General features: G+C 40.4%; 1 protein-coding gene across 8 annotated transcripts in view; it reads left to right on the top strand.

Annotated features, from left to right (window-relative positions):
* Positions 1-17,511, top strand: part of rbfox3a (RNA binding fox-1 homolog 3a) — a 486,434-nt gene that overhangs the window by 300,427 nt on the left and 168,496 nt on the right. For all 8 annotated transcript variants that reach the window (XM_053866321.1, XM_053866317.1, XM_053866318.1 and 5 more), the window contains one exon: positions 9,946-10,067. In XM_053866321.1, coding sequence (XP_053722296.1) covers positions 9,946-10,067 — 122 coding nt within the window. The remainder of the gene's footprint in view (positions 1-9,945; positions 10,068-17,511) is intronic.

Below are 17,511 nucleotides of genomic sequence, written 5' to 3'. Positions count from 1 at the left end.
GTCATGTTAAAGTGTTAAAATACATTTGCATCCCAGTTTTAATTAAATGTAGGAAGAGCTTGTTTTTTAATGGGTGATTCACAGTCCTCGAACTGCGCCAGGGACCTGCCTTTACAATGTTGCAGCTGCTGCAGATGTAGTGTGTAAAACTGTCCTGCAGTTAGCTGATATGCTGTCCTGGACACATTTGTCTCCAGATGACTGGATGGTAATAGAAAAGCACAGCAGCTCATCCATGGGCTTTTATTGGGCTTTATGATTTTCATCAGCAGTTATTAGTAACAGTGCTGACCAATCCAATGCCTGGCTTGATGGGCTGTGAAGTCTTTATTGGGTTTTCAGATTGCTTGATGAGGAGAGCAAGAAGTTTCTGTTTCCACTCAGTGTGTTTCCAAAGAGCTTAAAGACGTTTAGCTGACAAAATGATCCCAAGTTGCTGCGGTAAGTAAGAGAGGAGGATGGTCACCACGCTTGTGCCAACTCGCCCACAGTTCAAGTTGATCATAGCCGAACACATGGGGCTGAAGTGGTCAAAGGAAGTGTCAACAGTCAATAAGCAAAGTCAAATTGATCTGATAGAATCACAGATGCGTGAAGCTGACTGAGTACTTGGTTAATAGTAGTTAATACAGCACATACCTCCGCAGAGGAGCTCATTTCATATGACTTTATTGAACAAAGAATAAAATCAAACCGTCCAAACTACTTCTATGATGGAAAAATTGTGTTTGGGTCACAGTGAAAAGGACGTGTCATGACCAGGAATCAAACCCAGGTTCCAACGGCGAAAGTGACAAACCCTTGCATTACAAACCACTAGTAATGTCTTCAGCAATCTGGAGTTTTGAGGGCTCATGCGTGAACGTTCTCATCTTATTCTCTTCTGCTTTGTCCCTCCTGGAGTTCTGACATATAGACAAACAAACATTTACACCCACACTCACAGACAATTTAGTCTGTTTATATTTGGACTCTGGGAGGAAACTTGAGTGCCTGGAGAAAATCAAGCACAAAGGGAACATTCCAACTCCTTACAAGACGGTGTTACCCACTCCGTATTGTCAACAGACATATGTCAAGGACCACGTAACCGTGGAGGTGAAAAGCCATCCACCTATCACCTATACCGATGATAGCATTTATTGGACTTAGTGTTTATTGCACTCACCAGAAACAAGAAGCTCTTCTGTGCGTTTCCTGAGCCGCATGTGTGCTTCAAAATACAGGAGAAGGTGTCTCCGAACAATTTTAAAGAGATCCCTTGACCCTGCAAGCCCACTCAAACTCAAAATAAACATAAACAATATTTTCCTGATGGTGGTATTCACAACTCCAGATGTGCAGCTGAGTGAATGTGACTGAAGGAGTAAAAAAAAAAGCTAAAATGGCCACAGCCTGGTTTGTGCAGTGTGCTTTATGAAAATATTGAATTTGGGCCAGCCATTTTTTTTTGTTTTTTTTGTGACCACTTTCAGAGGACATTTCTCCACTGAAATGAGAGGAATAAAGTTCTGGCTTGAGTCTCTAATCATATTCATTTCTGTGGAATGGTGCGCGCAATCAAGTCGCAGCTGCCAGTCCCGCCTTAAAAATGTTGGGGGCATATAAGAAGACTTGGCTTTACATTGTGTTTAATTTACTTATACAATACAAACAACCTCTGAGTTTGCCTCCGTATCTGTAGCCTACAATCCAACTTTTTGACACGAGTAAGAGACGGTTATGCACAGTATAACTTTGAAAATAATTGAGCTAGCTATTGACTCCGCTATCTTGAGGAGGAATTTAAAACACTCAGGTAAATCCAGCAAGTGGCTATGATGGCCCTTATGCAACTGAAACACCGGCATAATTCCAGGTTTCTTTCAAGTAAATTTTTAATGTGGTGGGCTAATCCCACGGCTATGGATGAACCAATCAGCAGCTTTGGAAGAGTTCGCCTGGTTAGCCTGAACGATTCATTTGACAGTTCATTACGACTGCTGTTGTGAACAGAGATCAATAGGAGGTCAGCGCTTTGACTTAAACCCTCAATAAAGAAATCTTAAATAAGTGTTCTGAATACCTCGCGATTATTAGAATCCATAGTTCTGCACAATCTCTTCATAACAAACCCTCTTTCTTCAAGTGCCAGTGTGTGAATTTACACCCCATATTTCCAATGTGCGAATCACATTGTTCTCAGATGGCGTAATTCCTCAAATGGCCTCTCCCTTTGGATTTCGTTTGGGTGATCTTTGTCCCACAGGAATGAAAGTGATAAATACTGTGAAGTGAGCTACCGCTTCGAGAGAGTGCTTCTGAATGCTGGAGGAGAGGGGGCGATAAATTTGTCTCGACTGAGGAAGAACTGGGCACGTCCAACTCTCCAAGGGTGTAAATGTGTGTGTTTGAGTGCGTGTCGAGGGAGCGGGAGAGAAAGAGTCCTTATATTCTTTCCATCAACATCAGGTGAGCCAAGTGACTGAGCAGCATTTCCTCGCTCTCTTTCTCTCCTTGACACACACACTATTGAAGTGCTGACTGGGATGCAGGCCTAGCAAATACACACTTGCCAAGGAAGCATCCAAGCCAAACCAGGCCATAACACTGTGTGTGTCAGACTATTTAACGTGATGGAATGCAAGCGAGGGTCCTCTCATAGCCAGAAGATCGTTGTTGCCAATCTCATGGCACACAGTATTAACTGATGCGATTGGGCGTTCCTTATCAGTGAAAATATATTAGCCCAGCTCTTCCAGACGAAACAAAACAGGACTCAACAGCTAAATTTAGTTGCTTTAATTTTAATCACATCTACAGACAAACACTTGGTATTCAGCCGCTCGGAGGATCCACGCCCCAGACGCGACTCCCAGTCCGGCTGAAGGCAGCCAAGTTGAAAAAGCCTTGTTTGAATCCATTAAACTTGTATAGAAGTGGGTCATTGCTCAGTATGGTGACTCTGACTTTCCGAAATCACTTCTCCCTCTCAGCGAGAATTCATGGTTAGTCAACGCCGCAGAACTATTTTGTTGTGAATGATGCACATACATTAATTTTACTCTAAAATTTTTGTCACTGAGGTTGGCCAATTATTGGTTTCTGTTTCTGGCCCTGCATTTCATCTTATCATAGCTGCACCGTCTCTCCTTTAGTATCTGTTTAGCATCAACTTTATTACTGTGCTTTGAGATTTGTTTCATTCTAGCTGTCTGACTCCAGCACATCACAGGGGAATGAAGTGCTCCCACAGCCACAGAGAGCTAAAATAGCAGGAGCGCTCAGTCGACTATTGGATGGTTTATATGGTCAGTGCACACTGTGGGCCTCAGCTGGTTTAAGTTCTGCTGTTTGGAAGTAAGTACATGGCTCAAGCAAGATACATTTCTATTTTAAATCCACCTGAAAATCAGTTATTTGAACTCTAAATGATCAGTCGTGGAGCATGAGGCGTTTGATGAAAGTCTTTTTGTTGTGGTATGTAGTGATGGTTAGATGAAGAGGCATGGAACAGTGTTGCAGGGTGATAACTGGGTGGCTAAAGGGTGAAACTGTGACCTAACCTTCATAGACCGCTAGATGCCTAGGTGGTTACACTGAATTACTGTCTCAAGTCCAAACATTTTACGGAGGACAGTGCCATCTGGTGGCCTCTGAAAATCATGACAATGTGTCATGAAACCTCACCTTCACATCACTACAGCCTCATGAAACCTCATCTACCATCTTAAGAGTGTCGTAACTTTGCATCAAAATAACATTTTATTTGTTTAACATTTCAAGATTATATCAATTTTACAAAATCGCTGTCTTGCCCAAAAAGGGAAGAACTACAATAAATCACAGAATCATTTAATATATCTCAGGGAAGCCTTTGTAGCCACCATGTTTGTTTGGTGGGACCAATAAAGGGCATCTAATCTTTCTTTCTTGAATTTAGTGGGAATTTGCTACCATACAAGTGAATGAGCATGGTCTTTTCACACTTCTTCATGCTTTAGGTGACACTTCATCTTGCTGACACTGTAGATAACTTTTGAAGCATCAGAAAGCATGGTGAGGCCCTTTAAAAAATGAGAATAGGAAATACAACTGGAAGAGTTCAACTCCAAATGACACCCAACTCAAGCAGCAATTGGCGACTATGTTCATGATCGACTAAAACTTTATATCACTAGCTATCATGGGAGCTAGTGATGGGTGGGATAGGCTCCATGATACGGCACTGAAGGGTTGATGAAGTTTCATGAAACAGTGTCTTGGTTTTGAAGACTGCTGTAAAATGTTTGGACCTAAACAACTAATTCAATGAACCCTCACATCATTTCCAAAACAAGAGCGCCATCTTGTGGCCTCTAAAAATGAGGACACTGTTTCATCAGCCCTGCAGTGCTGTTTCATGATACCTTAGATACTCATCACAAGTTGGAGCCACTAAGCGAATGAGTCGACTGAGTGCAAGTGTGTGTATATTCTGTTATATTTCCACGTAACAGAAGAAAGCACATTTGGCTAATTTCGAAGGAAGAAATAATCAATGGAGGAACAACTTGTACTTTGGTACAAAAAGTGAAATTCCGACTGAACAAGAGCAGTGTGTGTTGTTACATTGCACTTTGTTACAAACTTTAGATTCGGCCTGCTGCTGCCTGATAAAGCACCATTACGTGACAACAGACTGTGACTGTATTTTTTAAGTTTGGGTTTGAATGAACAAGTAAATTGAAAAAAAAAACATATTTAGCAGCTATAAAAAAATAACTGCTGTGAGAGAAGTGGCTATAAAAATGTGTGGAACAAGAGGTGTAAGTGATATTGTTTGGGGTTGGTGCAATAATGGTACACCCCATTACAGATCTATAGACTATTACAGTAAACACTTCACCGACTGTCAGCGCCGATGGTAAGATAAGCCAATCACTCTCCAAAACCTTTTAAATACCACCCAGAATTGTAAATTCGCACGCTGCTTGCAGCAACCTGTCTCTGAGTGGCCAGAGATTTATAATCGTGAAGTCACGCTCAATTAAAGTTATGGTGGAGGTGGTCAGGGTGTTACAGCAGCCCCGGCAATCAGGCTTTATAAAAACCCTCAGTAGATAATAAAATAAGGTTGGACATGTGATAAATCTGCGAGTATTGTTTTCTCAGGAGGCTGGTGAGCATGAGCGTCATTTATCGTGTGTGTGGTGCACATTCTTACCCCCATACAGTTGAAAAAAAAAAGTCTAATGGTTCTATAATAGCTGCAGCATGAGATGATTCTCTTGTAAAGAATGGCAATGAATAGAGTTCTGTTTTTTTGGAGTGAGTATCCAAAAGTATTTTTGATGCAAGTGACAGTCATTCTGGTCCTTCAAAAGGCGCCTGATGTATTATGATGAAGATGATGATGGTGATGATGACTATTAGTATTAGTTGTAGTAGACTCTGTTTTCCTCACGACTATTACGTTCTAATTTCAACTGATGGAGTTTTGAGTTGTTCTTGTTCTATCTACTCAGTGACTTTATCAAGGGAAACACTTGATCCTCCCTCAACACATTTTCAAAATCACTATTCCTATGTTACTATGAATATTATTGTTATTGAGCTCCTTGACTCTGTCCATCAGCTATTATTTGTATTTTCCATCATTAAACAGTGATTTTTATTTATTTATTTTATTTTTTTACAGCGAGCAGTGGTGTCTCTCAGTACTAGTGCTGAAGCCTCACCTTAAGAAGGGTTTAGCTTCAACTTGCTTATGTTTGTTCTCCCTGTGGATGTGTGCGTTTTCTCCAGATATATATATACATCGATATTTTTTAAAATTTATTTATTGATTCTTCTTCCTTGTTTTAATCTTTGCCATTTCAAGTTAGAATGTTGGCAGATTTTGTGTATCTATAGTTTATCAAGTTTGACTTCTGTGACTCGTCTGATTGTGTTACTGTAGTGCAACTTCAGAGATGTATAAAATTGAAACTTTCAAAAGTCATTTCAATAGAAGTGACTGTTGTGAAGATTGTCGGCCCACCTGAGGCCTTGAACAAATGTTAACCAGTCTGAAAACTATTATTACTGTTACTTTTTTAGAATTTGTGTCCATTTTATCACACGTTCAAAACTTATTTTCCCAAGAGTAGTTTCATCTTCCTTTGTTTCTCAAGTTTGCTGCATTATTCTTTTTCTCATAACAGATGGAATTGAAAAATGATACACAGGAAAACTTAACGCACTTTAATTTGATAGTGGTTCCACAACACACAGTGCCAACTCGTGCTTTTTGAGACCAATGATTGTTATCAGTGCAAAGAACCTGACATGGTCAAATCCTATCAGACACTTGTGTTTTATTCGGCGTGTGACGCCACTCAGGTTGAAGGTTGGTCATATTTCAATTGTGAAAGCGACCACCTGTATTTTAGCAGCAGCTTGATCCATTTTATGTTTTGGCTGCCTCTTGTACTCTTTTTCAGGGTTGTAAGGGAATGTGTCTTAAATAAAATAATAATCCTAGGGATTCATATTCAAATTTATTCAGTGCAGATTTGAAGATCATGAAGCACCCAGCTTCCTTTTGTCCTCCAGCGGAAACCGAGCATGCTTAAAGGGAATTTTGCAGAAGCTGCTTCTTTCTAATTTAATTGGCTATTTTGTCTCATAATAAAAAAAAAATAAAAATGAAGGTAGAAGTCCTTTGAGGTGAAAACAGTATTTCAATTCACACTGGCAAAATATGAATTATGCATGGACAGAAACAGACAAAAGATGCTTGGGATTAAACGTCTGATGTTTTCCGTTTATAGGTGCAAATCAAATGAAAGTGACCAGTGACATGTTATTAAAGCAGCGATTTGGAATGATGAGTCGAAATGGCCTATATTCTTAGTACATCTTTGCTTTTGGATCAATGTCTTGTTGATCTTCAAAGGCGTTATACAATAACTTCATTTCCAATACTGACGTCTGTTCTCACTTACTTTCTCTATTGAAAGTGGTCGATTTGAATCACACTGCGGGGCATTGCTGCAACTGCAACAGAAAAATAAACTAAACCAAACCATTGATCTAACCATTTGCCGGTCCAGTTTTTTTTTTTAAATAACTAATCTATGGATGGCAACACATAGTTTGTGATCTTTATATTTCGATACTTGATGGAGAAAATATTTGTGGTGTTTCGTATCCCTTGAAACACTTGAGTTACACTGCTAGGAAAAAATGTTTTATTCTGTTATCAGTGTTTGTTAGTGTCGTAGTGGAGACCACCTAATCCCGCGACCGATTTAAGGTTGAGGCTACAGCATACAGAGAACATGTCCAAGACAAAGTCTCAAAGGGCCCTAGAACAAGTCGTGACCAAGACCGAGAGCAAAGCAACTTTTTTTATGCATTTTTTTATTCTTTAATGACTACCATTTCTCTTACAGTAAGAAATGCATTTGTGTGTCTATATGACTAATGGAGTTTTGCTCCTGTATATATATATATATATATACATATTCAGTTGATCTTGGTCTCACTCCTTTCATTGGTCTTGGTCTTGGTCTCTGCATTCACTGGCTTTGGTCTCGGGTTAGGTGGTCTTGCCTACAACACTGGTGTTTGTCTCTCATTCGGGTAGTACTGGATAAATAAGTACACAAAATATATATGTGTGCCAGTGATGATAAATCGAACATGCTTAGAAAGAATGTTTGTTAAGTATCTGAATCCTATGAACTTTTTTGGTAATACAACGGAATCACAGAAACAGAAAAGAATTCCACTGGAAGTGGCTCCGACTGAAATTTGTAAAGTGCCACACATAAATGAATAAAATATTTTAACAAGTCAGCGACTAATTTGATCTCCGGTCGCACGCGTTTTCCGATGTCTACTCCGATACACTTCAACACATAGCTCAGTACACTCGGAAGAACATGCGATCCGCTTGCTTTTATGGTCGCGCCAGACCTCTTTTAATCAAGTGCGAAAACATGCACTTACAGCCGTTGCACGGCACCATGAGTCCAGCCAACAGAGGAGTTTGTTGAACAGCACTGTATGTGTACCGTGTACTGTTTGTGATTGAATTTGGCAGTATGCTTGCGTGTAGGGGAATAGGAAGAGGACGAATTTGGCTTCACAATCAGGATTATACTTTCAGGTAATTCACCACGCTAATCCTGCAATTAATAAAATAATAAATATTAATATATCCTGCAATTTATATTGTACATAAAACACGATATACATGCCATTCATTATTTTATTCATTTTTGAATCAAGTCCCAGACCCAATTAAAGCACTTCTAAATTCTTCACTGGGTTTAGCAGACAGCCCTCTTTATGGACCTGCAGGAAAACACTCCACTGTCTTGACGTTTCTCATTTGGATTTTGAAGTGCCGCCTCATATGAGTTGCGGGTTGATGTTGCCTTTATCTGAGCGCAAGCTGTCTCAATTATTTTACATCTTAACTTGTTTTGCTGAATATTCCCTGAAAGACCCTGCAGGAGCCCTGCAGGTGTGAGACGTGTGACAACCGTAATGTAGGAAGATGGAGGGGATTGCATTCTTCCCTGCTACTAGCGAAATCTTTGTTGAACTGCGAACATAACAAAGACGTCTCGCTCTGTCTCCACAATGGCGACTTAGAGTGTCATCTGTCGCCTTTTCTCTCTTGACTTGAGGTGAGAAACTCTGAGGTGAAAGTCCTTCCGTAGAAGCTTTCCAGCCACTGGATCAGCCAGGGGTTTCTTGAAGATCCAGTCTTCTGAATGGGACTGGACTTTTTACTCAATTTCATGCAAAACTTCTACTTGTAAGTTTGAGGATGAGGAAACCTTCAATAGGAATCTTTTCTGGGGTGGATTGGCAGTCACTCCTGAGGGTCCATGGCCTCTCGACCTGTGGAGGAGCGACAGTGTCCAGCGTCCTAACAGTCCGATTAAGGAAATAGGAGGTGAAGAATAAATGATAATCTGATTCTGACTGACTGTGTGCATTGTTTTAAGTGTGAAACAGAAAAGCAACTTGCTTGGGCTTTTGTTCTAAGAAAGAAAAGTTGGAATTGAGCTGGTCTTCCTTGGAGAGCACTTTCAATTTACTGTTGCTGTCATCATTTTATTTTATTTTATTTTATTTTATTTTATTTTATTTTATTCCAAAGCACTTTCCTAGTTGGTGGGATCCCCACTGACCATAGCAATAAATCTGATTCTGATTCTGATTCTGAAACCCGGTCCATATCTCATCTTTCACATCACTTTCATGATCTTTCATAGGTAGCCCTCACAAGTTGCTTGACAAACAACATAGAACACACTGTTTACAAACTCTGAATGGGTCTGCGGTAGTGTTATCGTGCAAAGATCGGTCTTGGTCTCGAGACCAGTCTCAATAACACATTTTTAGGCTGTTTCTCTTGTCTCTATTCAAGACCGGTAGAATAGCAGAGAAAACGGTCATAATTGGGCTTTTTTTCTGTTTTCTTGTGTCTTTCTTTTTTACTTTTATTTATCTGGGGTCTCAAAACTGATCCTCTGGGTTCACAGTGAGTGCTGTTTTTTGCAACTAACCAGGAGGATACCCAAACACCAAACACCATTCAGGTGTCTGAAGACTGTTGACTGTCAGACTGGTGCTGCTTGTTTCACCTGACACCTGACTGGTTCACCAATGTGTGCTTGCACCCACTGCGGTTAATTTGTGGATCAGTTTGAGCACTCAGACACCTTATACAGTATATTCTGTCTTGGTCTTGTCTCGGTCTCAACCTCCAAATATCATGTGCATGTCTAGCTCTTGGTAGTCACCAGTCTCAATAATGACTTGGTCTCGGTTGGTGTGGTCTCGACTACAACACCAGTCCACATCTTCACAATTAAAAACAAAAAAAATGATTGTGAGAAAAAAGACTTGGACTTGCATTTCATTGAAAGCCCAAATCATTTTTTTAATTGTTTTAATTTTAGTATGTGTGTTGAATTCCAGAAACCAAGCCAGGAAGTGGTCTGTGCAAACCAGGAACCATTGCTCTGTTCGGTAACGTGGTGTACAGCGGCCTGCTCAACGAGCACTTTTGGCACTTTGGGGTTCCCCTCGTCACCAGACTGGTGAGTTTCATGTTGCATTTTTCTTTTGCGTGGTTTGACTGTGCCGTGGTTTTGGACTCGCATGGTTTGTGGTGAGAAAATCTTTCAGCAGGATGGCATACCTGCTGCTGTTCAGCCAAAGGTCTTGACTGACAGACTTGTCAGAGTTGTCTATGCTGTTCATTGGCATTTGTTGGTGCTGATGAGTTTGTTGTTGTTCAGCTTACATCATTTCAGTCATATTGTTCTGCAGAGCTCCCTCCATAGGGATTGTTGGAAGTTGAACTCAGACTATGTGTAATTGAATGAGAGCTACTCTACAATATGTTTAGAAACTTCTGGTTGTTAATGTGCTAAAACAGAACTATCCTACTTTGAAGATGCAACTGACTCTCGATGGTTCTCATCTACTCTGGGTATTGTGTTGTCTGAACAGGGGCAGTAAGAGTCCAGATCCAGACTGAGCAACCCATCCTCACTCCCATGGCGTTATATATTGACGTTGCGAAAGTGGACTTTTAAGTCCTACGCCAACAGCGAAGGCAGCTTTCAGCGCTGCATGTTGACTTTCATGTTGACTTACATTTAACATGTACATGTTAACTGCCATTGAAACCATCTCGAACAACTCAGTGTTTCGGTCACGGTGACTTCTTTGAGACAGTTGACATCCAAGGAAATTCAGCAAAGGGCGCTTCCTAACGTCTTCCCGCACCTGGAATACCACACTGGATCCACATCCCCTTCCTGGAAGCTACGCTTTTTACTCCAATTCCACTTTACCAACGTCACCACATTACACCATTGGAGTGATGATGGGTTGAACTGTGACAATCCTAAAGCTCTCTGTGTTTCAGAATGACACTCTTTCTTTCTGTCTCGAAAGACCAATCCATGGTCTTTTCTGTCTTTTTCAGAGCTTGATAACTACGGTGGCCCCATTGGGCAAAAGACAACACAAAAGAAAAGCACGACCACAAACCAAAAAGCACATTTACAAAAACGAAACGAAATTAAAAAATCAAAATCGCAATCCCCAAAGCAGAGACACATTTAGAAAAACAGGATCGCAATGACATAAATGGAACCGCAATCACAAAAACTGTTGCAACTGTTGTGCAATTTGTCCAAGCAACAACAGGCTTCATTGCAGGTTCCCTCCTTCCTACGGTTTGCATCAAAGTTATTGTGATTCCATTTTTGGAAATGTATTTTTGTTTTGGAGGTTGCGATTTTATTTTAGTAATTGCGATTCTGTTTTGTAAATGTGCTTTTGGTTTGTAGTCGTACTTTTCTTTTGTGTTTGTCATTTGGCCTTCGGGACCTCCGTAGATAACAAAGGTTGGCAGAGGTTACATTTTTTAACTGATCTCTTACAATACTATACAAATAAATAATCATTGAAGCACAGACAGTCCTACCTTCAGCAGCTTGATAAACAAGCTTACTCCATACTTTGCTTGAAAGTAGGTCTCTTGGTTACGATCCAGTGACAGAAAGGATCCTGTCACTAATGAATCACTGACTTGAAGGCTGAACTGTTCCATCATTACTGTTTATATTGGATCACCAGACTGGCACAAACAGCTCTGCAGGCAAGGACGTGCATTCTGAAATTCTGATGTGGAATAAATTCATGTCTCCACCGCTCTTTAGATGAACAAAGGCAATTGTACCATTGTAAAAATAAATAAATAATAAATAAACACTGCAAATTCGAGGTGTTTTGGATGCGATGATATTTAATCTGAGGAGTTGTTTACAGTCAGATGCTGCTTTCGAAGTGTCCTTCACTACCTTCATTAATTCAACTCCTTCAGCTCCTCGTATGAAATATAGAAACATCGCAAGGACTTCTGCTGGAGTGATATTTGTGCAATCCCCGCTGCAGACACGCATGCATGATGAAGGCATCTGTCTCTGCACTCCTTAAATAATGGATTGGTTTCTTGCATTAACACAAACTAATGCAATATTACTGGTTTTTCAATTAACTTTGAATTAGGCTGTAATCTCCTCGGTGTCACTGGCTGATTGCTTGGCTCTGTTTTATTGAACTGCTGATAAATGTTATATTTGATAGATATTGATGTTGTCTCCCCTGTCAGGATACAGCGGAGGATATTTGCTGGCTCAGTTTGATCAGTGGCCCATAAGTCCGCGCGACACAAACACACATTCTCAGATTTGTCTCCGATGAAAGACAGTTGATTTTCCCTTCATGAGGGACCAATGGTATTTTCTTTCTTATAGATGTTTTTTTTTTTTTTTTTTTTTTTTCCATGGCAGAAATCAGTCAGACTGTCAGATAGTGCCGACTTGCAGCTTCCGGAAACCTACAATATTTATTTCCAACACTGTGAATAATTAAAATGTGTATATGTTTAGAGCAGCTGATATCATCAAAAACTACATCATTCATGTTTTATTTACACTGTACGATGCGCACACACAGCTATTTTCACTAATTCACAGTGTTGCAGATGTTGGGTGTCGCTGAGCCGGACCTCATGCTAAAGCTAACATCTGTCCTCTCCCTGCACCACATTTGTTTTGGTTTTTTTTGTTTTGTTTTTCGACTCCCTTCAGTTGCTCCTCAGTCAGACACGAAAGTGCTGACTGTCCATTTCCATAATAGACTTGCATGTAATTAGCCTCATGTGTTTGCTGATGATGTTGAATGCTCATGTCAAGTTCAGTATTTTTCATGGTCCGTTTCCATCATTGAAGACCATTTCAGATGCTCGGTGCGAGCATCACCACATTGTCAGGTTGTACAAAACAGTTATAGTCAAAAGGGTTCAGGTTGAAGTGATGACAGGCTTCACTGAAGTCCATTCATTTTTTCTGTCACACCACACACTGTTTTCACATTCGGCTTTGATAATGGGATGTGTTCCTGTAATTTATTTTCATTCAGCCATGATCTTTTATTGATGATACAGTCGCACGACTCCACAAAGCTGTCTGGACTCAGTGGTGGCCATCCGTGTGTGAACGTGATGCTCAACTCTTTCACAATTTGATTGTCGTTTTGGAATATATCCATGTCTTCCTCGAAGAAGAATATCCCAGTCACGGACAGGCATTTTTAAAAAGAATGAATAAATCAATAAATAATGGGTTGGAACCTGAAAAGTTGGTACAATGTGAACCACGACAGCGTCGGTCGGTGTAATGGACTTAAGATTGCACTATACAGCATATTGGCAAATGCAGACTTATTACTGAGATTATTTGTTTTCATCCAACAATCAAAAAGTAAAATATAAAAGTAAATATATATATTCTTAGGAAACAAGCAATGCTTGGAACACGAGTCGCTGCAATGGTGTCAAGTTGATGAGTCACACCAAGACAATGTAGGAAAGAGCTTTTAAGAACAAGCACCACAGATCTGCTCTGAGGGGGCTGATAGAGAAGGTCAGAAGAAGTTGCACTGTCTTTGTAGAGAAATCTATGAAAGAGTTCCCAGATGTGTGGTACTGTATGAGGAAGTCGGGACATCGGTGCATTATGTGAGGGTTGTGCATGACCTGTATGAGGACCGTGAGAGGAGGGTGGTGAGGTGTGCTGTCATAGACCATGATGTTGGCTAATGATATAGTGATTTGGTGCGAGAGGAGGAGAAGTTGGCAGTATAGAATGGATAGATAGAATGAATGTGCTGGATTATTACAAATGAGATGCCTTCAACATAACTGTTGCCTGTGTCTCCTCCTCATCAAAAGCCATCGCATGCTTGATTGTTGGATGAAAACAATCTCAGTAAAGAAACGCTTTCGGAATATCGACGCGACTGGTCATTTTACCAGTGTGTTGTTTACTTCCACCTGGGTGACACTTTGTAGCGCCCAACTACTTTTGTTTCCTGTAGACAAGAGCGTTAGTTTACTATAACAGCATCTGTGACACAGACTCAATACAAGTGAAATATCACTGTGGTATTTATCCGTTCTCATGAATCCCTTTTGAGTGAGACTTACCTTTTGACCACTTCAGGCCACCATAGATCAAACTACTTGCACTTGTTGATCAGGCCAGGACGGTCCCCACTTTTCTTCATTTCCTTCACTCTCTCAGGTGAAGCACTGACTCAAGTATCTTGGATGCCTGCGTTCTGGAGTGTCGGAATTTTCTGTACTACTGAAAATAACCTGGGTTTCGATGGCTCACAGAATTGTGACTGGGCAGCCTGGGCAAAAAGTCGCCTCCCAAACTGACATAGATTTTAATTTCAAACGATAGTTCCAAACATCTCGACAGGCTTTTAAACACTGTGTTTTAAGACATTTTGAATTCTGTGAAAAACAACATGGCAACCCTGAAACTCAAATTTGGTCTTATTAGTTATGAAATCTGAAGATGGGTGAAATTTGTGTGGGTAGTTTCAAAGGTGAAGATCATAATTCGAGTGAAAAAAAGTACTTCTGGAGCTACGCCCGATATAGCCGCCCTGCATTAACTGACAAGTGAACGTGACAGTGAATGCTCAGTATTGTTACCATGCTCTGCTGGTTGTTTTCTTCAGTATTTTCATTCTTAAAGTTCTGTTTGTGATGCATGTCATCTCAGACGACTCAACAGATGCTCTAGATCATTTCTCTCAAAGCTTCACTATGAAAACAACCTGTTTCCGTTTCTCATCAGTCTGTGAATCATCTCGATCAGAGGGGACGTGTCATTATTCTGTTAACTGAGCTAATAATAATGAATCCAGACAGAGACGGAGCTGCAAGATCTCCATAGCTCCTGCTCCACCAGCTTTATTGGGCACCAGAACTGATGACGAAGGCAACTGCCCTAAAAGCTAATGACCTGCGAGAATGTGTGTTTGAAGAACATGCAGCATGTGTGTGGTGATCACTGGGGCTACGCTAACAATGACCTTTGATATTTGATTCATAAGCAATCTTCTTAGTGATAGATAGATAGATAGATAGATAGTGCGCTGTCATTGACCATGATGTTGGCTAATGATATAGTGATTTGCTGTGAGTGGAGGAGAAGTTGGCTGTATAGAATGGATAGATAGAATGGATGAGGAGGATGGAGTCAGGGGGAACAGTGAAGATGTGACTAAAGCCAGTGGAAATAAATCATTCCATGTAAAGCAGGGAAAGGAATGGGAATGAGTGGAGGTGACTGTTTCAGCAAGAAAAAGGTGAAAACCTTTAGTCTAGTGAAACTATCTAAATAAATCCTTGTTCCATAACACTACATGTAATTATACATTTTAATATTCGTGACAGTGGAAGGATTAAGGATTGGAAGGACTAAACACTGGTTAGTCAGTTGGCAGCAAAACAGGCAGTCTCTGGAAGGATGACTCTCCACTGAAGTGTATCAAGTGTGTCATGTAAGCTTGAAGCCTGTATCTGAATAACTAATATAAAAGTGGTCATTAACAATTCATATTAATGTAGTGCCTCATTTTATCAGAATACCTTTTTTCACCTCTGATTTAATCCTGACCCATTTATGGCTTTTCAGCTCGAAGAAATGCTGTATATGGGGGACGGATGTAAGATCCAGATCGCTGTATACTGAGGTCCTGTGCTAGAAATTTCAGTTATGTGTGAAATAAAACCAGTAGTTTATGAAGACCATTCACTAAAAAATCCTAGACCGGGAAACCCTCATTGCCGAGACTGTTCTAAAGGATTTTGGGGTTCTGTTTGAGTTTTGATCTGACAACAACATTAAATGATCTCCGTGTGCTTCTGGTGTAAGCACTCTTGAATCTTCAGCAGTCTTGTTAAGGTTTTTATTGAAGATTTTACAGTGCATTTGCAATTTAACGTAGTGCAGAAACAGTCCCGAAACACACGATCCATGGTTAGTAGCTTCACTTTCCGAAAAGATTTTATTTTGAATATTGACAGTTCTATCCCAAACCTAAAGAAACCTGTATTTGAGAAAACCATCCCTGTCTTTTAAAGTATAATATAATGTGTTTCAGCATGAAAATGCTCCCTTTCACCAAAAATCACTCACAGTCCCGACACTTACTTAGGTTCACCTAACTCATATTGAGTTGGACTTTGGCCCTCAGAGTGGCCTCAGCTCTACATTGCATGTATTCAACTGGGTGTTACCCAGTCAAAAGAGCCCATAATGACATGACATCATCATTCAGTTGCCAGGGATTTGTCGGCTGCTCATCCATGAATCTCCTGTTCCACCACGCCCCGGAGGTGCTCCACTGGACTGAGAACCGATGGAAGCTTTTCTAGTAACATGTAGTAGATGCCAGTCTGAGATGCTTGTTCTGCTGGAAATTAGAAGACTGCATTTCCATCCATCTCCTTATGACTTTTCTAGTCAGTTATATTATCATAAAATAACGTGATATGAATCACAAAATAATGTGATGGCACAAAATAACATGATAATATAATTCAATATGTGATTATATTGTTAAAAAAGTCATAACCTCATTTAATACCGTGATAAGTATCACAAAATACCATGACACCTGTCACGGAATAATGTGATTGCGTGAGATAATGCGATAATAACATGAAATAACATGATAATATTATGGAATAAAGTTTGAATATCATGAAATAGCGTGATGCGAAAATGCGTTTCCCTGCTGGCAGCTCAGAGCTACCGTAGTTTACACTCCATCTACATAAAACGCTGACTAACTTGTTGAAACCAACCAGAATTCATCACGTTTTAAAGTGATCGTGCTTTTGATGAGGTGCTACAGTAACTGAAGCTTTCCGACAGTTTCTTGCTGCATATAAGTAGCGACTCAGTTGCAACACGCGCATGACACAGTCCCACAAGGAGCTGTGGTGAATTAGATTGCTGAGGAAAGGATCCACAAAATTTGGTGTAAACAACTCTGCTTCAGTTAACAGAGAGCTCGAAAATACAGATCTTGATACTTGTCTTGATTTTATGTCGTGCCTAGGGAAACCTTTACTTTGACCTTGGCAAGGTCAAAGTAAAGGTTGCCCATGTGCACTCCCTTCAGCTAATTCTCCGTTTTCCGTTGACTGAGCTGATGTTTTAAATCCGCTCCAACACCCCAAGACACCCTCTCACAGACTGTCATTTTCTTTTTTTTTTCTTTTTGCATTAGCGCACTCACATGCAGTCTGGACTAACTTATTCATGACCCAGACTTGAAATAGCATGACGACCAAATCTGATAGGGAAATGTTCTCTTTTGAGTAGTAGTTGCTGGGGAAAGAAAGCGAGAAGTCAGCCCGTCTCCTCGCGCTCGCTCGTCTCAGAGGGAGATGTGAAGAAGAGCCGAGAGCCGAGGCTGCATCAAGCATGCATACATGTATGTAAATGGCCTCATTTCAACACAAATTTGGTCACAAATGGATCCAGTTTTTACTATAAATTAGATCGTTATTTCTTTGCGTTGGTGTCTATGTCAAACGTAAATGTTAGTCGTGCGCTGTCTGTCATAAATCTACACAGCCATAAGGCTCCAGTTATA

This window comes from Synchiropus splendidus, chromosome 5 (genome assembly GCF_027744825.2).
Source record: "Synchiropus splendidus isolate RoL2022-P1 chromosome 5, RoL_Sspl_1.0, whole genome shotgun sequence".
Classification (NCBI taxonomy): Eukaryota; Metazoa; Chordata; class Actinopteri; order Syngnathiformes; family Callionymidae; genus Synchiropus; species Synchiropus splendidus.
Note: the sequence above shows the minus strand (reverse complement) of the source record. Positions and strands in the feature narration are given on the sequence as shown.